The following is a 23643-nucleotide window of genomic DNA, read 5'->3' on the forward strand; positions in this document are numbered from 1 at the left end:
AGCATCAGACTTGATATCTTCAGTCTGCACCAAAAACTTTGGTCACTGGTCCTTTGGGCCCCTACCAATTTTCACTGGCCCTCCCCAAAAAATACAAAAAATGTATACTCAAAGGAAAACTAAAAGACAGCTGGAGTGGTTTTACGCGTGTTTATTTGTATTGCATGATCGTAAAAGGCGACTAAATTTAGGATCTTATCTTTTCTCTTCTTCCTAACTGATTTTATACTTCCTAATGCCTCTCTTGGCACCGCCTCACATTTGGTTGTTCAAAGTTAAAAGTGGTAGTTTCTGCTCCTGCTTAGCGCTCGGCAAACGGGGAGTGGGACGACTGGTTCGCCCGTTGTCAGTATAATGTGACCGGGTGGGGTGTGTTGCTTGGTGTCTTCGGCGGCATGCTTCAGTGATATAGCACTATAAAAAGGGCAACAGTTCCACTATACAAGAAGACACAACACGAACATACCGCAGTCTCCCAGTACACTCACCTCGCACAACATACACGCAACACACCGCATCCATGGGAGGCCGTCCTTACATGACCATAGCTGTTAATAGGACGTTAATAAATCAAACAAACAAACAAATATTAAATGCCGTAAGTTGGAAGATTACGCCAGCTTGGACATTTGGGAAATGTTCATCGTCTTTCACGCGCTATTTGATCAGTTTACAAAGTTTATCCTAAAGTTTGTTAGAGTTGTCTTTCTTCCATTGTGGATTTACACGTACATGTGGCATAACGCAGCCGTGATAAACAAATCTCCATTTCGTCCTGAGATTTATTTGCTCCCGAACTAATATGATTCAAATTACAAAAATCATTATTGTAAAAATTTTGATGTTTGAGGTGAAACATTGATTTCATTTTTTCCGTTGCGGGATAATTGTCACTAGTAGGGACAAAACGCGTGGGGCGAAGCGAAGCATATTCGGGACGAAACGTCTTCATGCATTGTTAACAACATTTTCGGGACGGAAAGTCTAGATACATTGTAAACAATTCAAGTGAAAATTTTCCAACCTAAGATCATTTGGATAGTGTATATGGTAAGGATATGAAAGCAGTTATCTACTTCTCCTATTTCAACATTACAGATACGCTTATTTCAGTAACTTTCATTTTCAAAATTTGCTATTTAAAATTCCCGGTAAAATCAAAGTTGTTGAATACACTGCCGTTAGGAGAGCTAGAATCTGCGAGCAAGTTCTAAGCCAATCATATTGAGGAAATTGACTGAAAGAGAATTTTGAAACCACGATCACAATGGCGAGGTGATCCTCGCCAAAAATCGAACGTGTGCAAGAGAGTGGTTGCGATTCATTCATAATGACTACACCTCTAACCTTAAAGAACTGCTAGCCGGATCAAATTTGTCTTTTTTACATGTACACAGGATGAATATGATGGCCTTTGAGGTGACAATGTTGCGGCAGCATGCTGTACATGTAATCACTGTTCCTCTATCCGACTTCCAGATGTTGCCTCCATTTTCTCTGTGGAAGCTTGTGCTATCGGTCTGGCCCTTGACCACATCGAAGAACACCGCATTGAAAAGGCAATCATATTTTCAGACTCTCTTTCGGTTCTTCAGGCTTTGAAATCAACAAGCCCTAGAAGTACTCTAATCCAAAATCTTTTAATCCAAACATTTCGATTATCTTCTAAACCCTCAAATTACAATAGCTGTTAATAGGACGTTAATTAATTAAACAAACAAACAGATTTCATAAATTTGCATGAACGTAAAAGGCGACTAAATTTAGGATCTTATCTTTTCTCTTCTTCCTAATGCCTCCCTTGGCACCGCCTCACTTTTGGCCTTGAGTTGAGCGTTCGCCCCTGTGAGGAAGGCTCTGGGTTCTGTCCCCTGGCCGAGAGACACACCAAAGTCTATAAAAGTGGTAGTTTCTGCTCCTGTTTAGCGCTCAGCATACAGGGAGTGGGACGACTGGTTCGCTCGTTGTCAGTATTATGTGACCGGGTGGGGTGTGTTGCTTGGTGTCTTCGGCGGCATGCTTCAGTGATATAGCACTTTAAAAAGGGCAACAGTTCCACTATACAAGAAGACAAAGCATGGATATACCGCAGTCTCCCGAAACACGCACCTCGCACAACATACAAGCAACGCACCTCATACATGGGAGGCCGTCCTTACATGACCATAGCTGTTAATAGGACGTTAATCAATCAAACAAACAATCATCAACATTGTACATGAGTTTTCTCGTGTATTTTAGCCAAAACTATTTTATCCCATGCAAACCTTTTTTTTATCAAATAAACGTTTAGAATCTGTTTTTTTAGTCCTTACTTGCCTTTTCTTACCCTGATATTTTATCCTGATATTAATGCCCGACTTGTAGTTTGGCCCTTAATGACCTTAGTTGTCGATGGAGCGTAAAACTCAAACAAACAAACAGCCGTAAAACTCAAACCAAAACAAAACAAATAAAGGCATACGGACCTGATGTTGAGCCTGTGGCATGCTGGCATAAAGGGCTACCAAGTTTGTTCAAATGAACGACCTTGACCTTTATTCAAAAGCATAGGGGTCAAACAGGCTAAAATATGTAAATGACTTCTTGATAACCAAAAGGCCTAAGGACCTGATATTGAAGGACTGTCAAGTTTGTTCAAAACCTTCTTTCAAGGTCATAGGGGTCATATAGGCTAAAATCTTTAAACGACTTCTTAATAACCAAGAGGCAAAAGGCTTGGGCATGATAAAAAAAAATTATTCACTCTCCTATTTGTTAAGTATGAACCATGGATTGATTACCAGATAGCAGGGTGAGCATTTGGCCCTTGTTATAAATATCGGTAAGAGCACTATATTTTGGAGAAATATAATTCAGCTTCGAGCCCTTTAAGTTTATTTGTGAGTTGTGTTGTTATTATTAATAGCGGTAAGCGCAGTATTTTGGAGAACTTTTTAATGTAGTTTTAATCCAGCTTGATGTAGTCTCTTCGAGTAATTCGCGTAATCACGCTTGATGTTCCTTGAAAGATGACCCGAATACTACTATGTGGTCAATGTATACTATGCATGTCCTCTATTTGAGTCCTGTTAGGACTTTATCTATCAATCGTTGGAATGCTGCGCCACTATTACATATTCCAAATTAAATACAGTTGTATTCATAGTGACCTCCAAAATAGGAAAACACAGTCTTTTCTTTGTCCGACTCTCTCGGGGGATCTTGGTTATACCCAGATGCTTAGTCTAACGATGTAAAGAACCTCCGAGTACATCAAGTAGTTAGTCAATCCTAGGGAGCGGGTAAACATCCTTTTCTTGTAACAATATTAATCTTCCTGTAGTCTACACACATTCGAGTGTTGCTATTTTTCTTTGTACTAATACCACAAGTGACGACCAGTGACTGCTAGATGGACGAATTATCCTTTTCTCCAGTAAATCTGTCACATATTTTTCGAGCACCTCCCTCTGGGACACTGGCACTTTATATGGTATTTAATGAACATGAAAACTACCATGTCCTCAGGTTTGATAACAATACAAACCGCTTTATGGTATCATCAAGGCCTTGTGCAAAATACTCTTTTACGAGAGTCTGCCGTTGATCGTGGCATCTCAAGCCGTATTTGACAACTTATTAACATACGAAGCAAAGTCGTCAACCGTTTGTCCCGCTTTCTGTTTTGCCTGAAACAATGCACTGTAGTACATTGATTTGAGTTCTGCTGGCATAAACCTCCTTTTCAGCTGCTCTGTCTCTTAAAGATGGAAGTATTGCTGCCTTTTTCGCTTCCTCCCACCCATTTGCCTGACTGATCCGGTTGAAATTTTTCAAACAAGAATCAATATCATCGTCCAAATTACCATAAAATAGGGAAGGTTTAATAATGATCACAGAATGTTCTTTATTATTTTCCTATTTCCTCCTGAAAGAGTATATGATGATAATATATGAAAATACATTGGTAACAGCATGAAATAATATGTACAAAATAGAGAGAGAATAGGAGGGCTTTCAATATCTGATGTGGCCACCAGTTGCCTCCACACAAGCACGACACCTACGTGTCATGGGCCGAACCAGACGCTGAATTCTAACTGTTTCTAACTGAATTCTCCTGGTAAGCGCTCAGCATACAGGGAGTGGGACGACTGGTGTGTTGCTTTGTGTCTTCTGCGGCATGCTTCAGTGATATAGCATAATAAAAACGGCAAAAGTTCCATTATACAAGAAGACACTACATGAATATACCGCAGTCTCCCAAAACATGCACCTCGCACAACATACACACAACACACAGCATACATGGGAGGCCGTCCTTACATGACCCTGGCTGTTAATAGGACGTTAATTAAAGGTGATAAAAATCAAATTTTAAATGTGCTATGCAATTTTGTGTTGATATATGCTAATTGTAATGACACTTTAAGATTTCCATATCAAAATATTACAGGTTGAATTTGACGTAATTTTCAATTAAAATGTGCTTGACAACGAGAGTCCATAAACACCCTTGTCTAGAACGATCGCATCGCTTATCGCCCCTGATATCACCAGGTGGCCGTAGATTCGTGACGTCATCTGAGACCAACAGCTGTGACAAGAGCAATGGGACAGTGTTGCGGTATTGGCGATTATAAATATATAAAACAGTCGCGCTACGTGTAGTTGCTATATTGATAAGTGGAAATGTATCCGTATATATAGCATACAATCTATAACATACCCTGATATAATAAAACGATCGTTTACTCATTCTAATCGTTATATTCTGGGCTATAAAATTGTTATGTTCTTTAGGTCAAAAGTCATTTGACATCGTGTCCGTGTGTGTCAACTCAGGTTCGAGGAGGTTGCGGTTGATTTTTGTCTGTAAATTAAAACTCTAAACATACACTTTAAAGTTAATATCAACAAGAAGAAATAAAAGTTTACAAGAAAATGGACCAAAACAAAAATGACACTACATATGCTACATGTACATACATATAATGCATATTTATAAAAATAGACCCCGACATCCTTCATACCCTTTCTAAAATCCTATCATACCGCGACAAACGTGCCCCTTTCCCGCCTCATGTATGTATGTACTACATACCTCTATTTTCTATTTGGAAATCCTTCAGAACACCGCACAGAAAGGATTAGGCTTATTTATTTTTTAAAGTTCTGTAATAAGTTTACGGAAAAGAAAACAAGAAACAAAATAAACAAGAAACAAAATATATGTGTATCATACAGTTACAGTTAATTTATAATTGCAGTTTTCAAACTACATGAATTATAGAAAATACAATAGGTACTGGTAATGAGAGATCTTGTGTGCAATTTGCTAAGATAAATTTGTGTTCAATAAATAAATTAACTGCTTAACTATTTAATAGCACATTTCTTCTAGTCGTTGACTGAATTAAATATTTACCAAAAGTTCTTTAAGTTTTACATGGGTACTACAAAACAATTCAATCATCTTGAAAACAGATGGTCGACGATAAAAGTATGGCTTTAAATATTTTACTCTTAAATCTAAAAAAAATTGGACAAAATAAAATAAAATGGCTTCATCTTCAACCTCATGGCTATCACAACAAGTACACAACCTTTGTGGTCCAGGGATACCGGTGTATCTACCAGTTTCAACGTTCAAAGAATGGGCACTTAATCTTTATTTTGAAAGTCAATGGTTTGACAGTGTCTCAGTCTGAACCTCCACAGATCTACGCTCTTTGGAAGAACTGGGCACGGGTTTAGGTGCCTATACCTTTGCCGGATTCGTAGGTGTGCGGACTGTAGGGTCTTATGCCACGATTGCATTGCAGCGTTCATGCGGGTTTTTGTTTAATTTGCAGACTCGGTCCCGCAAACTGCTCCTCTCTGCTTTCGCTGTCTGACATTGTGAGGTCGTCGCTGATTAATTCGCCGGGATCTTTTGCCGAGTGACTGATATCGTTGTTATCAATGGCTGGGCCTGCTGTGTGGTTCTTTCTATTGTGGTGACTTAAGTAAACCGATTTCGTTATTTTGAAATGCAAGTGGCTTTGGTAGGTTCTCATTGCCCTTTTTACAGCTTAGTATATGTTTTCCTAACGCAGGGGCAAAATATGATTCAAATGGACATAATGGACCGCCGAATTTCTTTCGGGCGGTGATCTTCGTATTCGTCATCTGTCTGAAACACAAATACATAATTCCCATAAGTGATTTACTATAGAATTTATTTCTTTGTCCTATTCGTAATCTTCTAACCATTTGGGTGTCTTAATAGCTCTTTTTGGACGGGTTCTTCCCTTGGATAACGAAAGTGAGGGACTTTATCTGTATGTGGTCAATTATACTGACAGCCAGTGCCCTTACTTCCTATACACATAAATACAAAGCGTCTGTGTGATTCGGATGATGTTTATTTACACACATTGATACATGACTAAAATACTACAATAGCATAAGCATCATGCAACCATTACGTTTGATAAGGGGATCTGTTAAATTTCCATTGGGGTCATGTCCAGGTGACCTTTGGAAATGACCAATCAAACTGCTGCTGACTAAATTTTGATTGTGAATTTTAGGGGGACGAAATAGTTTGAAAAAGCTGTCAGACTTATGTTCGTGTACGTAGTCATCTCGCTCAAATTACACAACATATTTATTTGTTTATTTAAACTGGGGCGAAATGACGTTTTCAATTGATGGTGCCGCACTTGATAAGAAATAATACACGTGGTATAATCAACGTAGTGATAATAAGGATCTGTAATTTTAAATCAGAATTGGTTATGAGGATCTGTGTTTTAATCAGATTTACGCACCATGTTTGACATCAGATGGCTTCCAATTGTAAAAAAGAGCGGTTTCTGTCCTGGACACCTAACCCAGGTTATGAGAACTCGGGTCCATTAGGGTCTTATGAACACATTCCCAGAAAAATACGTTCATTATAATTCATTGTGAATTTAACGACGCAATAATATTGACAATAATGAAACAACTCGCCTCGCACAGACTCTCGTTCACTCTGCCAACATTATATATACACCCTGCTAGATATATAGTTACTGAAATATACCGCCCAATATACAATATATACGTTAAAGGGACAATTCAGTCTAAGAGAACATTAGAATTTGTGCATATATCGGACAAACCCGGTTTTAATGGAAATCAGATCAGTCGGTTTTACTGTGATATGCCAGAAAAGCCTGTGGTGGTGAAATCCGTGTGAAATGTTCAAACTCACTCGCTGTCCGCCATTACACATTGTGGTCTACAAGAAGACACAACATGAATATACCACAGTCTCCCAAAACACGCACCTCGCACAACATACACGCAACACACCGCATACATGGGAGGCCGTCCTTACATGACCATAGCTGTTAATAGGACGTTAATTAATCAAACAAACAAACAAACAGTGTGTTTACCTTTTTAGGTGAATTGTCTTGCCTAAAAGTCATTTTTTTTTACCTCCTCGGTATTTATGTAGAACATTTGTTTAAGGTGCGTGACTTACGCTCGGGTATGGGTACAGCGTATATATGTACCTGCTGAATCGTATTGATCAACGATTTGTAATTACAATGGTATCAATTAAAATACTACATATTGACGTGGTATTTGTCAATATTTTGTTATGTGTTTCATAAGAAATATAGAACAATACATTTATGCCACATTTTGCTACTTGGTTATGGAAAAGAATTAGTCTGAGTGAATTGTCCCTTTAATCTAGTGATTATATGGCTTACTTCTATTTATACGAAAGTATATAAACGACAGACCGCTACATCTACATGTATATCTTGCTATATGACACTATATTATGAACTTCATCGCTTACATAGTACTAATGGAAAAAGTCAGTCTAGTGAGGACTTAAATCTGACTAACTGAACTATTGTATAGCACCTAACTTTATAGGTAACTTGCGATTAAAAACGTAAATTATTCGCGCCAAAACCACTCGGAACTCATGCGGTCTAACAACATGTTCCGAATGTAATATACAAACAAGATGTATATCAAACTGTTTTTATACAATCGTGGGTTGTGTCCCTTGAATTGAGAACTCTTTCGTGTCTCCACTCTTAAGTTGAATGCCTCAAAAACACAATTTAATAGGTTAAGCGTGTCCAAAACTGAACGTTTTATTTATTACACTTAGTAATGCAAAAATAAATTATTCTTCTTTGCACTACTAGTCAATATATTATGACCACAGTCTTTGAAACTCCGTTATTTGTTTCGAGAACACGACTACCCAACAGGAAAATTATATAGGTCAATGACGCCATGTACCGACTGACCTGGCTGGTTTTGCTATTTTGTACGAGTAAACAACGTCAGATCAACTATTACACATAAGAGCACGTGGTGGTGTTTTCCAAGAATTAGCCAATGAAAGAAGATATATAATTCGTCTAAAAATAACACCGTTATTCAAAGAATGCAGTTCACGACCTTCATGCCGGTGTCTACACAAATTCCTCCCACGATAGGAAAGACCATATATAACGAACACTTTTCTTGCAATGTTACCGATACAATGAGGAATAAAAACGCAAACACGAGAATTTCCATAAAGTTTTCATTAACAAAAACAAAAAGCCTACCTGGCAGTATAAATCAACAAAATAAAATATCACATTCACAGAGATCAGAAGACATGTATATAGTACATGTACAATAGAATTCTACCCGATATGTAATATAAACATGCATACATACGCATGCGTCCAGATGATATGAACGATGTTTTTATTAAGGCAGTTATATCCAAGAATGTTCACGATGCCTACCATTAATAGGTCGTTTTTATCAGTCAATTAAAAAGAAAAGGGCGTGTGGGGGGGGGGTTGGTGTTGTTACCTGATTTGTGAATAGTGTTAATTACAGAATGTGCATGGACAATTTTGAGTTGACCCATCCTATGTATGAAATTAAAAAAAGGAACCACTGCATTACTTTTGAGACTGGTTAGCATTTGCAAAATGAATAGCTTTGTCAGTCTATCCCCTTCCTAACCTGAGTTTGTCAAAATCCAATTCAAGATGCCTTCTGGCCGTCTTCTTGTCAAATAGAACTATACACATTATAGGGCGACAGCTAGTCAACAAACAAAAGGCGATTTGAATAGCCCACCATTTGATGATGTGGGAGGGTTAAAAATAAAATATCAGAATAATAGGATCAGATGACACACAAACTAAAATGTTAAATGGATTCATAATAATAAGGACCGAATTATATTGAACTTATTTTACATTGGTAAAAGAAAACCAAACTGATTCTATAACCATAAGATATGTGTAGTTTTTAAAGGTTCATATGAAGAATTAATTATAAATGTTCTTTTGAGCACATAATTAAATGTCACCATAACAAAATTTTAATTTGAAAGAATTAATTTCATAAAGCATTTACATTATTTTCACTGTAACTAGTAATAAACTGTATTTGCCATCGATATGACAGAGTTATATCAGTTTTTTTAGCCCACCATCATCAGATGGTGGGCTATTCAAATCGCCTTTCGTCCGTGGTCCGTCGTCCGTCCGTCCGTCCGTCCGTCCGTTAACAATTCTTGTTACCGCTATTTCTCAGAAAGTACAGAAGGGAGCTTTCTCAAATTTCACATGTAGGTTCCCCTAGGGCCCTAGTTGTGCATATTGCATTTTGGGACCAATCGGTCAACAAGATGGCCGACTGGCGGCCATCTTGGATTTTGATAGTTAAAGTTTGTTACCGCTATTTCTCAGAAAGTACTTAAGGGATCTGTCTCAAATTTCACATGTAGGTTCCCCTAGGGCCCTAGTTGTGCATATTGCATTTTGGGACCAATCGGTCAACAAGATGGCCGACTGGCGGCCATCTTGGATTTTGATAGTTAAAGTTTGTTACCGCTATTTCTCAGAAAGTTTTGAAGGGATCTTTCTCAAATTTCATATGTTGGTTCTCCTAGGGCCCTAGTTGTGCATATTGCATTTTGGGACCAATCGGTCAACAAGATGGCCGACTGGCGGCCATCTTGGATTTTGATAGTTAAAGTTTGTTACCGCTATTTCTCAGAAAGTTTTGAAGGGATCTTTCTCAAATTTCATGTGATGGTTCTCCTAGGGCCCTAGTTGGGCATATTGCATTTTGGGACCAATCGGTCAACAAGATGGCCGACTGGCGGCCATCTTGGATTTTGATAGTTAAAGTTTGTTACCGCTATTTCTCAGAAAGTTTTGAAGGGATCTTTCTCAAATTTCATATGTTGGTTCTCCTAGGGCCCTAGTTGTGCATATTGCATTTTGGGACAGATCGGTCAACAAGATGGCCGACTGGCGGCCATCTTGGATTTTGATAGTTAAAGTTTGTTACCGCTACATATCTCAGAAAGTACTGAAAAGATCTTTCTCAAGGTTCATATATAGTATGTAGTAAAAGTTTGAAAAGCAGGGAAAAGATCCCTCTTTCTGTTGTCAGACATAGATCATTCTTTGGTGGGCGCCAAGATCCCTCTGGGATCTCTTGTTTAGGTCCGTTATCTGATTTGTTAAGTCTATACAAACATGCACATGTATGCATACAGTGTACATATAAATATGTTCGAAATTCAAAGTGAATCCGCAGTATTTCAAAATACTGAGAATAAAGTTACAATTATCGGAACTCAAACTAAACTTAGTTAAATGTTTGGCACAGTCATTACTAATTAGCTGCATTGCCTTACTGGTAATAACACATATCTAAGTATATCCAGCAAATACAAACAAAATCCTAACAATAGTGCCCCTTTTCAAACCAGAAAAAAGCTTTTGAAAGATGTAGCACTAACAGACACTTAATTGACTAGCACTTGTCTGTATTAATTATATCCAAGATGATATATCATACACTGTACCATGTTAAATGCAATAGTCCATTTTTAATTAAGATATTTTCTAATACACAATATCCAATGAACAGTGATCATCAATATGACAATACATTATAGGTAGCACACAATCACTCTTGTACAGTCAATCCTTTTTTAGGTTAGGGCATTTGAATACACTGTGGCCCAACTCTCTGCATGAACTGCAGTATCTTTTTTCTTTTTTCCTTTTAAAATTTTCAAGTAACACAATTCTATTATGTTTTTCCATAACCTGTCTCAATGCGTGACCTCCCTTGTGACTACTTCCACGGAAGTATTGTTTTGTTATCATATCATTCAGCTTTTCAAGACCTTGTTGGCTAAAAGACACAATATTGCCATGAAGCCTAATCAACTCTCCAACATGGTATCTTAATACATGTATATATGGAGTTATGTCCCTTGTCTGAAATGTACTTGCATACAGCTCACACCATTCTTTCGCCATACATTCAACATCATCTGCATTTGGGTTATCAAACTTTACAAGTACAATAAGTTCTTTGAAATCGTCCCACACCTTCTGAACAAGACCTGCTCTAGCTTGATCTTCAAATAATTCACCAGCTTTAAAATGACTGAAAATCTTCAGTTTTTCAGGACCAGTAAACTCTCTAAATTCTAGCTTCCTTGTTTCCCTATTAATATGGAGCTCAAAACTAATTCCTAAACCTTGTAGAAATTTTTCCAGGGATGCAATATGTTTCACCTTCTTTCTGTCTAAGTCAGAACTAAATGTGGTGCTAGTAGAAATGTTATCCAAAACTCTAAGTTCTGCAATCAACAAATTTAATAATTTGTCACTTATTCTTAAAAACATGTGCAAATTGTCAACAACTACATGCAATGGTGTAATGCACTGAAATAAAGGTGGATTTTTAACTGAGAAGCCAAGATCTTTCTTTCCCCTTTTTGGTTTAGAAGTATCAGGAGTATATACCAAACGAGCACCTTTTCTTTCATCTAACATAGACCAAGTTTTTTCTAAATTTGACTTCTCAGTTTTGCTATATTTGCAATAAACACAAACATACTGACAAGCAATAGATGGGATTCCACAGGCTATTAATAGAAACTTATAGTCTCCACCTAGCATTATTTTCAAAGAAAATTTTCGACCATTCACTTCAACTGTATTGCCTTGTAATTGATCGATTTCCACTCTAAGATCACCCAATGCCTCAGCCAAACCCAAATAATTTTCCTTTGTGCGAACAATGCAAAGAGGATAGTTTCCTGTAGCAGAGCTACTCCTATTTTCATTCACTATAGTGAATGTGAAATTAATTAGATGGAGTCTCTTTCCTACATTGGTACCATCACCAGAAAGTTTGATGATTAACTTACCATCAGGTACAAAATTTGGGTCTTCGAGTAATAAATGAGACAAAATAGTTTCAAGATGTTGCCTAAATGACTGCTGAACACCCAACCCATCAGGAGTTTCAATTATTCGAAAATTTGAGTTTAGTTTAGATATGAACTCCTGCACTGCATTGCTGCGTGGTAAAGTTTTGTAATCATCATTAGTTCATGGTACGCTTCCTTGGACACATTTAAGGTATCAAGGATATAAATCAGTGTGTTCATGTCATCCAGTTGACCCATGTCTACATTCTCTTTATTTTCACTCTCATAGATCTGAAGAACTTCTTTCTTCCCATTTCTGGAAACTAGCACAGAGAGCGGTTTCACACCTTCCTTTTCCAAGAAACTCAGAGCAGACTTACAGCTGCGGTATCTGATTTTCTTCTTTTTGACTGGTATGCTCGGGTACAGTCTTCAAATGGGTCTTTTGTACTAGGTGTTGACTGCTTTTCTGTTGACTTGACATAAGTGTAAAATTTTTCTTCCAGAGCACAGCACTTAACTCTTTCTTCTTTTCTGTATTTTCTTTCTCAAAGCTTCCATTTCATCATTAGGTCACCTGAGACGAAGTCTCAAGTGACCTATTCTAATCGCCTTTTGTCCGTCGTCGTCCGTCGTGCGTCGTCCGTCGTATGTATCAAAACTGCTGAAGCAATTTCAATGAAATTTTGCACAAACCTTCTAAGGCATAAGGCCAATCAAAATTGTGAATTATACGGTCCCCACCCCCCAGGGGGCTGTGGGAGGGGCCAAAAGGGGTAAAATTGAGTAAAATTTCAAAAATCTTCTTCTCTACTCACAGATGTGGTAGAATCAAATACTCTTCATAGATAGAAAGGTCTTAAGGTCCTTTACAAAATTTGTGAATTATATGACCCTGGGGTCTCTAGTTTTCCTCCTGGGGAGGGGGTTAAGTTTACTATACTTTATATTGAGAAAACACATTTTTGCGCATTATTTGGTCATTTGTAATAGGAAATGAGTCAAATGTTGTCAGAATTATCAGTATGAGATGGCCATTTAATCCTATTAACAAATTTTCTATAACTGACCCCAGGGGCCTTAGAGGCGGGGTCAAAAGGGGTCAAATAGGCTAAAACTTCAAAAATCTTCTTCTGAAATTCTGGATATGGTAGAATCAAATACTTTTCATAAATGGAAAGGTCTTAAGGTCCTTTACAAAAATTGTGAATTATATGACCCTGGGGTCTCACGTTTCCCCCTGGGGAGGGGGTCAAGTTTACTATAGTTTATATAGGGAAAACACATTTATGAGCATTTTTTTGCTCAATTTTCATTGGAAACGAGTCAAACTTAGTTAGAATTATTAGCCTGAGATAGCATTTTAATATCATATCCACATTGGTTCTGGCCGACCCCCTGGGGGCAGAGGGGCGGGGCTAAAAAAGGGTCAAATAGGCTAAAACTTCAAAAATCTTCTTCTGAAATTCTGGAAATGGTGGTAGAAACAAATACTTTCATAGATAGAAAGGTCTTAAGGTCCTTTACAAAAATTTTGAATTATATGACCCTGGGGTCTCCTGTTTCCTCCTGGGGAGGGGGTTAAGTTTACTATACTTTATATTGAGAAAACACATTTTTGCGCATTATTTGGTCATTTGTAATAGGAAATGAGTCAAATGTTGTCAGAATTATCAGTATGAGATGGCCATTTAATCCTATTAACAAATTTTCTATAACTGACCCCCAGGGGCCTTAGAGGCGGGGTCAAAAGGGGTCAAATAGGCTAAAACTTCAAAAATCTTCTTCTGAAATTCTGGATATGGTAGAATCAAATACTTTTCATAAATGGAAAGGTCTTAAGGTCCTTTACAAAAATTGTGAATTATATGACCCTGGGGTCTCACGTTTCCCCTGGGGAGGGGGTCAAGTTTACTATAGTTTTATATAGGGAAAACACATTTATGAGCATTTTTTTGCTCAATTTTCATTGGAAACGAGTCAAACTTAGTTAGAATTATTAGCCTGAGATAGCATTTTAATATCATATCCACATTGGGTCTGGCCGACCCCCTGGGGGCAGAGGGGCGGGGCTAAAAAGGGTCAAATAGCTAAAACTTCAAAAATCTTCTTCTGAAATTCTGAAAATGGTAGAAAACAAATACTTTTCATAAATAGAAAGGTCTTAAGGTCCTTTACAAAAATTTTGAATTATATGACCCTGGGGTCTCCTGTTTCCCCTTGGGGAGGGGGTCAAGTTTACAATAGTTTATATAGGGAAAACACATTTATGAGCATTTTTTGCTCAATTTTCATTGGAAGCGAGTCAAACTTGGTTAGAATTATTAGTCTGAGATAGCATTTTAATATCATATCCATATTGGTCCAGGCCGACCCCCTGGGGGCAGAGGGGCGGGGCCAAAAAAGGTCAAATAGGCTAAAACTTCAAAAATATTCTTTTAAAATTCTGGAAATGGTATTATCAAATACACTTTATAGATATGAAAAGGTCTTAAAGTTTGTTTATAAAAATTGTAAATTATATGACCCTGGGGTCTCCTGTTTCCCCTTGGGGAGGGGGTCAAGTTTACTATAGTTTATATAGGAAAAACACATTAATGAGCATTTTTTGCTCAATTTTCATAGGAAATGAGTCAAACTTGGTTAGAATTATTAGCCTGAGATAGCATTTTAATATCATATCCACATTGGTCCTGGCCGACCCCCTGGGGGCAGGGGGGGGGCTAAAAAAGGGTCAAATAGGCTAAAACTTCAAAAATCTTCTAAAATTCTGGATATAGTAGAATCAAATAATTATAGATGGAAAATTAAAGGTCTTCAGGTGTTTTATAAAAACTGTGAATTATATGATCTTGGGGTCTCACGTTACCCCCTGGGGAGGGGTCAAGTTTACTTTAGTTTATATCCTTTCGACGGCCGGCAGGATTCGAACTTGACTCGATTTTGATAGTAGGTTATTACAAATGCCATCTATGAAAGCAGTTTGCATCTAGATTTCGGTTTGATGCAATTTTCACGATGATAAGAAACAGTACACACTACAAACAAGCAAACACAGTCACCGGAAGTCCCCTAAAGGTCACCACGCACGGGTCATGGGAGGCAGAAACCTGCGCGTGGGACTTGTTTTTTTTTTTTTTTTTTTTTTTAAATCGGTGCTATTTTCCCCTTCCTTTTCCCTTTCTCTCTATTTTCTCTTACTTTGATATCTCTTCTATTGTTTAAGACCATCTGCATGTCTGTATCTTGATAATTAAGCTGACAACGACAGGTTTCCGGGCACACACTAAAATCCGGATTTCAGACCTCAATTTTTGACTTATTTGGGCATGTTCAAAGGTGATTTGTGACGTCACTAATGCAATGACCGAATCGATATTGACATGCTATATAGGGATGAACATCTTCTTTTCAAAAAACTAGTATTTAGTTTTCAACGGTCTCAGTGGGGCTCCAGAAGGGTGCATGAAATGGGGCAAATGCATAATTACGCATAAATACGTTACGGCCGTCCAAAGGATATAGGAAAAACATATTTGTGAACATTATTTTGCCCAATTTTCGTAGGAAATTAGTCAAACTTGATTAGAATTATTAGCCGAAGATATAGCATTTTAACATCCATATCCGTCCTCGATGACCCCCTGGGGGACCAGAGGGGCAGGACCAAACAGGGTCAAATTGATTAAAATTTCAAAAATACCTCTAAGTTCACAGGTTTGATGGAAGTAAATACTCTTCATAGTCTAAAAAGGTCAAATTTATAAATCACTGACCAACTTCAAGGCCCAGCATATAGTGTTTATATGTCTTTAATTTGTTTCATTATATATTCTAACTCAGGTGACCGTTAAGGCCCATGGGCCTCTTGTTTTTCTTTTGTAATGCAATTTCACATTCATGTCTTTGAATAGGGACATCCCATGAATACTTGCATTGTTCCACAGTTTTTTATAAATTTTCGAAATTGACATCCTCCCTTGACTTTGGCTCTGAGACCTTTTGTTTTGAGTCGAAACAATTCTGCTCTTAATTGGTTCAAATATCTAGTATCAGTAGAAAACGAAAATGAACATTGATCTTCTAAAATCTTTTGAAATGTCAACATATTTTCAGAACTAAGTTTCTTTATGCCAAAAGTGCTTCTGCAATATATCAAAAAAGAATTCCACAAGAAAGCACAACCATGATTCCTCTATTTGATGATCAGTGTACCAACTTGTACAGATCAACATTGTAATGCAGTTTGAACTATACTCTATAAATGTGAACTATTCAAAAAAGCCTGAAGCATAGCGCGGTTTCCTGGTACTTTTTACAAACGAAAAGACCAGGACTCGTATGCATAAAAAATCTAAGAATTTTCTTAAGTTTGTACTTAAGTAAAATTTTCAATACACTTAGTTAAGCAAGATGCTTTAAATATCTGTTGCATAAATATTCTAAGCATTATGCTTAGCTGTTTTTTGCTAAGCAATATTGCAAAAATCTTAGATGGCTCGTTGTCAATGGCGAGACATCATGTTTCCCGTACTTTTTGTTTACAAACAATACCACGCGGACAAAACACGTGCGCGATCGTCGTCTGCTTGTCTAGCTTCTCTGAAAAAATGGCAACGAATATTGTTGAGACACCAAGCAAAAAGCGGAAACCAAACTGGACGGCAGACGAATGCTTGCAGCTAACAAAACTTGTTGAAGAGAAGAAGGATGTTATCAGGGCCAAGTTTGGTGCGGGGGTTACGACCCAGAGGAAAAGGGAAGCATGGCAGCGCATAACAGATGCCATCAACGCCAGTTCTACTGTCAGACGAAGCGTAGAGGAGGTAGAAAAAAAATGGCACAACCTCCATATGAAGGGGAAGGCAGAGTTGTCTGACCACCGCAGACAGGCAGTGATGACAGGTAATTACTCGTAGTTCGATCATTAACGTTGTAGGCCTAACCCTAAGCATCTAGCAGACGACTCGCCTTGATCTGTGAACTGTTGTGCGACAGTCATGACTGGTTAATGCAGTTTAATAACAATTTCATTTCTACTTACTTTACTTTGAGTGTAAAATCACAACAGATCGTCAAAATCTCTGTTAGCCAAGTTCTCAACATCTCGATGGCCGGTGCAATGTTTACTCTGTCGGGTTGTCGTTCTTTGAATAGGAATGCTCGATTTACATTGTCATCTCTATTACTGTACTGTTGCAATATACAGTGTATAAGTTTCCGACAACTGAATCGAAGTTCCATATGAATACTACATAACCTGATCATGATTTATAGTAATATTTCAACTATAGACATAGTTTGCACTTGTTTTGTATTATGTTTTGGCGAGAAACGATGAAATACAGACGTATTTACATACTGCAAACAGGTCGGAAAACAGTAAATCGAATACGCCTAACATCCATAAATAGTATTAGTACCGCCCAATTATGAATATTGATAGGTTAAGACCAACCCTCCTACCAATACTGTCCAATAGTATCTTCAACAGTCATTTATAAATAAACACAACGACCACTCTTATTTGGAATAAAAAACAGAGTTTACCCATATTTTGATTACAGACATCTTCATTTATTGTCATTGTAGATATTTAGGTCTATGCATGAACAATACAGATTATGATAAGCTGTTTTCAAAATCATCTGTACATAACATTATTTTCATTAAGGCTAAGCTTACATCTATTTACTATTGTTAATACAGATTGAGATAAACAAGCTTACATGCATTGTCTTATAATTACAAATACATGTATCTGTAGTTTTAAGATAAATATTTGTATTGTTTAAGGAATTAAAATATTTGTATTTTAAAAATGTTGATAAATTAATTTCATTAATTAAATTGCAGATCTATACATGTATCTGTAATTTAATTTTAATAGCTATAATTTGATTCAGGTATCTACTTTTTTTTTTTAAATGCAGACATATGTAAATGAGATACAGATACATATGAGATACAGATACATATGAGATGTACAGATATATGTGAGATACAGACATGTAAATACAGAAACTGAATATAAAAACTCCAACTGACTTTTCATAATATGTCTTATTTTCTGTAAATCTATTTATTTTCTTCTTACAGTAAACCTGTTTTTTCCAAATGGATTATTGCCTGATTATGTCACACTAATAAAATGCCTTGCACATATACACAATTGTGTACTTTCTTGATTAAAAATGAAATACAGCTGTATAGTAAAACAAAAAGGCCACAGATTCTTTTTCGTGTAAATATATTATACAATTACATTTTCTGTACTTATATTCTGATTTCAGTCAAAATTAATATTGATAAATGGAATTATAAATGGTAAATAAACAACCTTAAATGCATACATGTACTCAATTTCAGGTGGTGGTCCATCTTCTATGCCCCAGATCAGTCCAATTGCTGAGGCTGTGGGCAATGTAATTGGCCTGGATAATGTGTCCATTTGTGGCATTGATGGGGCAGTGGACACATCCATGATGATGCTTCTAAACACTGACCCAGTGTTTCCATCAATCTCAAGGTATTTTATGACAGATTATAGGGCTAGTTGAAAATGTACATGCAAATTACTAGTTCATATCAAGTACAAAATATTTGGATCTATCTTTCCAACACACATATTTGTAAAGGAATTATGGTAATCATTCTGCAAAAGGAAGCTTCAAATATAGCCAAAATCTAAGTTTTGGTGCATTTATTGTAACTTCAAAAGTAAAAAAAAGATATCAATGTACATGTATATGTCTATGTACATGTTTCAATGAACATGTATGTATGACATTTCAAATTTCATCTTTTTTATTATTTTTATCATTAAATATTTGTTATCATCTATGAATTGATGGCATATGTTTTTATTATGAAATGATGTACTACATGTATTGTCAGTTAGCTTTAATCCTTTAAATTGTCTCTATAACAGACCCCCATGCAGCACCATAACAACAGAGATCATGTCTTCATGTGCAGCTACCATCTTGCCATCATGCACAGTAGCTTCACCCCTAGAATCAGATGACAGCACTGCAGGGATACAGCAACTCAGGAAGCAGAAGCTGCAGCTGGAGATAGAAAATTTGAAATTACAAAACAAACTTCTCACTTTGAAAATCAAAAGGATAAATGATAATGAATGTTAATTAAAACTCAAATAATAAATTAATGAAATCTATTGAATGAGTGTTATTTTGATTTATGTTTGTACATTATGTACATAACTTACAAATATCATCAGCTGATTTTAAAAAAAATGATGAAGTAGATAAAAAAAACCTGGTCAGATGAAAAAATAATTAAGTAAAAATCAAACAATATTGAGCTTACATTAGAAGTGGTTACAGACAATATGGGTTCTGTAGGCTCTGCCATCAACAGGGTCCTCTTGGATACTATTAGCATCACCATCACAGTTACCATCATCTCCATCTTCATCATCATCATCATCATTATCAAGCTGTGGCATGTTTAACAATTTAGCAATGTTATGTAGAATGCCACAAGCTGTGATTAATTTGCAGACTCTCTCTGGTCTCAATCTTATCTCTCCATGCAGCACATGGAACCTTCTCTTCCATTGCCCAATAGCTCTTTCCACAATACACCTGGTAGTTTTGTGTGCACTACAAAAGTGAACCATTTGATTTGATTAAATGTTTTTATTGTAAAATAAATCCTGAATTAAAGCTTGAATTGATTTGCAATGTCATATCAGTTTAATGTATACACTGTATACAGTGTGCACTTCATATATATGTAGCAATATAGGTAAATATATCAATAAAATTCAATATTAGTTCAATTCTGCTAAAATGTGCATCAGAACCACCAATTCTCATTTCATTTCATATCATTTAAAATATAAGGTTGAAATTTCTATTTTACCAAATTATTGAATTATGATTATAAGTCAGTTGACATCTGATCATTTAAGGATACATGTTGTGTGTATAATATATCTTAAAAGCATAAAAAAAAATAAAAAAAATTGTCAGCTACATGTACATGTACAGTGTACATGTATACACATTCACAATGTACATGTATACAACTATATGTGCATATTTATATCAAAATTAATCTGAAACTATTTTAAACCTTTGCTTGATTTCTTAGATAACATGGTATGAGGTAGGCTAAAGACACTTACAAAATGATAATGTTTATCAATAATGTGACTTGATTTTTTTTTACTGGAAAAGGACTGTTAATTTTGATATGCTCACTCATAAATCAATTAAATTTATTATGAAACATATTAGATAAATGTACATGTACTAACAGATATTCTTTTTGAAATGATCAAGCACAACATTAAATTTCATGATCAAATTAATTAACAAAATGTGCAATAATTATATACAAAATGTATATATATGCAATATTAAAAATATGGTAATCTATAGCTAAATTAAACATGTATTGTGATGTGGTGAAACACACCCTATACATGCATATGGTGTCTGTTATTTTTTTATAAAAACTTGAAATATTTAGACATGATGAAGTTCTCTATTTTCTATTGGGTTTTTTTTTTCAACTATGATATTCAAATATTAGATTATCCCATTCTGAACCCCTCATATTATACAACTAGAGTTAGTTCCCTTTTCGAAAACTCTCCAATGCAAAAATAATAACAGTAGCGCGAGTGACCGGAGAAGATTGTCAATAAAGGTAGACACAATTTTAGGAACATTTACCTGTTGTACCGAGTCTGTTGTCCGGGTAGTGGGTTGAGGTAGGGTGTCAAGAGCCAGTTTTTACAAGGATACCCGCTATCGCCAAGTAAGTGGCATTTTACCGGCACCATTCTCGCCTCAAATATCCTTGCCAGACCACTTTCACGAAGGATTCTCGCGTCGTGTGCTGACCCTGGCCATCTCGCAACTAGGTCTAAAATACGTGAATTTGCATCCACCACAATCTGTACATTGATGGAATGGAAGTTTTTTCTGTTAACAAATTCTGGCTCGTTGATACTGGGGCGTAAAATACATATATGTGTGCCGTCAATTGCTCCGATAACCCCCGGAAACCTAGCAACTGCATAAAAATCTGCTTGATGTTTCCTCACAGCCTCAGCAGAAATAGGGAATGAAATGAACTTGGTAACGACTTCCTGGCGGTTTAAAGCATTTGTCACTCTCTGGATAACTCGGGATACGGTTGACTGGTCAACATTAAAATTATCACCACTGCAGAGTTGCATTTTCCCTGTAGCATAGAATCTCAGTGCTAATAACACCTGCAAAAATGAGGGTAGGCTGTGATTCCGTCCTGTGGCGGGGGCAATATAATCTTTCACAATATCATTAATAAAAAGGATCCCCTCCCTGTCAAACCTGAATCTTTGATAAAGTTCAAACCCGTCATAGTTTTGAAGTGGATCAAACCTGTCCCGGAAAATTCTTTCTCTTCTCAATGCCCTTACAAACTGTTGAGGTGCATTATTCTGTCCATTAGCAGCGGCCATTTTGGAAAGATAAGCATCTTACTTAACGATTTAAGACAGATAAGGTGGTTGTTTAATGTTAAGAATATTCTTAAGTGTTAAGAAAAATCTTGCAAGCCACTTAACAAGATGAGCAATATACTTAGCACAAAAATTAATCTGCTTAGCAGAATCTTTAACTTAAGCATATTCTTAACCATTTAAGATTTTTTATCCAAATGATCGGGGTAAACCACAAATTCTTTAAGATCTTTTTTCTGCCTCAGCCAAAATCTTACTGTCTGTGTCTTGATGAAATAATTATCACCTTGCATGTTTTGCACAGCATAGTCCCATCCAACGCCTAACACTTTTTCAAGGGCTTGCCTACAGTTGATCTTGTATACTGTTTTTGTTCTCGACACTTTAAAGATAATGCCTGCCTTCCTGAGAGGTTCAAAGTCTTCAGAATTCATTTGAATTCTAAGCAAAAGCTTACTATCTGATCTTGTGAACCTTAGGTTCCTTTTTATTTCACGTTTCAGCTCGCCTACTTTCCCTTGCAACAATGGTGAATTTACTTTATGTATGTCTCCTCTTTCCCTCCACTCATCGTAACGATGACTCCAGCCTGAAATGCAGATAAAACAATATTACAAATTTACCAATTTCTCTGAATTACCAAGTATGCATGGACAAAATTCAAATTCCACTCATCCAAAGAACTACAGTGGTATCCTTGACTAACTCGTAACCCAATCCCATGGATTGTTTTTGGAGGGTCTCTTCTACCATTGGCCCTATTTTCCACAATGTATATATAATTGGAATTTAAATTTATTTTCTCTTTCAAAATGACCATTGCCTAACACAACAGTGAAAAAATAAGCCATGAGATTTATTAATTCCTCTCACCTAGATGAACTATACACTTGCAAGTATGGAATTCTGTTTACACTTTCACACATTTACTAAGGTAGAAAATCAACAAATCAACAAAAAAACAAGTCTATGTAAAATTGAAATCAGGAGATACCGTACTGTATGTGTATTTTTTTATTGTTAGAATTGACCATGAAAATTATTCACAAATGCATGTACATATATAAAGTCTATATGGAATGGTGGGTGAAAAGTCAACCATGAACCAGTAATTTTTAGCTCACCTGGCCCGAAGGGCCGGTGAGCTTATGTCATGGCGCAGCGTCCGTCGTCCGTCCGTCAACATTTCCTTTAAATCGCTACTAGTCATAGAGTTCTGCATGGATTGTAACCAAATTTGGCCACAAACATCCTTGGGGGAAGGGGAACAGAACTTGTATAAATTTTGGCTCTGACCCCCCGGGGGCAGGAGGGGCGGGGCCCAATAGGGGTAATAGAGGTAAATCCTTTAAATCGCTACTTGTCATAGAGCTCTGAATGGAATGTAACCAAATTTGGCCACAAACATCCTTTGGGGAAGGGGAACAGAACTTGTATAAATTTTGGCTCTGGTCCCCCGGGGGCAGGAGGGGCGGGGCCCAATAGGGGAAATAGAGGTAAATCCTTTTAATCGCTTTTAGTCATAGAGTTCTACATGAATTGTAACCAAATTTGGCCACAAACATCCTTGGGGGAAGGGGAACAGAACTTGTGTAAATTTTGGCTCTGGTCCCCTGGGGGCAGGAGGGGCGGGGCCCAATAGGGGAAATAGAGGTAAATCCTATAAATCGCTACTAGTCATAGAGTTCTGAATGGAATGTAACTAAATTTGGCCACAAACATCCTTGGGGGAGGGGGAACAGAACTTGTATAAATTTTGGCTCTAACCCCCCCGGGGGCAGGAGGGGCGGGGCCCAATAGGGGTAATAAAGGTAAATCCTTTAAATCGCTTCTCGTCATAGAGCTTTGAATGGAATGTAACCAAATTTGGCCACAAACATCCTTTGGGGAAGGGGAACAGAACTTGTTTAAATTTTGGCTC

General features: G+C 36.9%; 2 protein-coding genes across 2 annotated transcripts; one reads left to right on the top strand and one right to left on the bottom strand.

Moving 5' to 3' along the window:
- Nucleotides 1-16829: 16829 nt before the first annotated feature.
- On the top strand, nt 16830-19421 carry LOC138311444 (nuclear apoptosis-inducing factor 1-like). The gene is made up of 3 exons (XM_069252797.1): nt 16830-17146; nt 18611-18770; nt 19173-19421. The coding sequence occupies exons 1-3, from the start codon at nt 16852-16854 to the stop codon at nt 19387-19389; spliced, it is 672 nt and encodes a 223-aa protein (XP_069108898.1). The 5' UTR covers nt 16830-16851; the 3' UTR covers nt 19390-19421.
- On the bottom strand, nt 19188-21830 carry LOC138311443 (putative nuclease HARBI1). Its single transcript, XM_069252796.1, has 3 exons — nt 20950-21830; nt 19574-19869; nt 19188-19311 (listed from the first exon to the last, which is right to left on the bottom strand). Exons 1-2 carry the CDS (start codon nt 21720-21722, stop codon nt 19575-19577), a joined length of 1068 nt encoding a protein of 355 aa, XP_069108897.1. The 5' UTR covers nt 21723-21830; the 3' UTR covers nt 19188-19311; nt 19574.
- Between the last annotated feature and the right edge of the window lie 1813 nt (nt 21831-23643).

The sequence above is a fragment of the Argopecten irradians genome, unplaced genomic scaffold, assembly GCF_041381155.1.
Source record: "Argopecten irradians isolate NY unplaced genomic scaffold, Ai_NY scaffold_0023, whole genome shotgun sequence".
Lineage (NCBI taxonomy): Eukaryota > Metazoa > Mollusca > Bivalvia > Pectinida > Pectinidae > Argopecten > Argopecten irradians.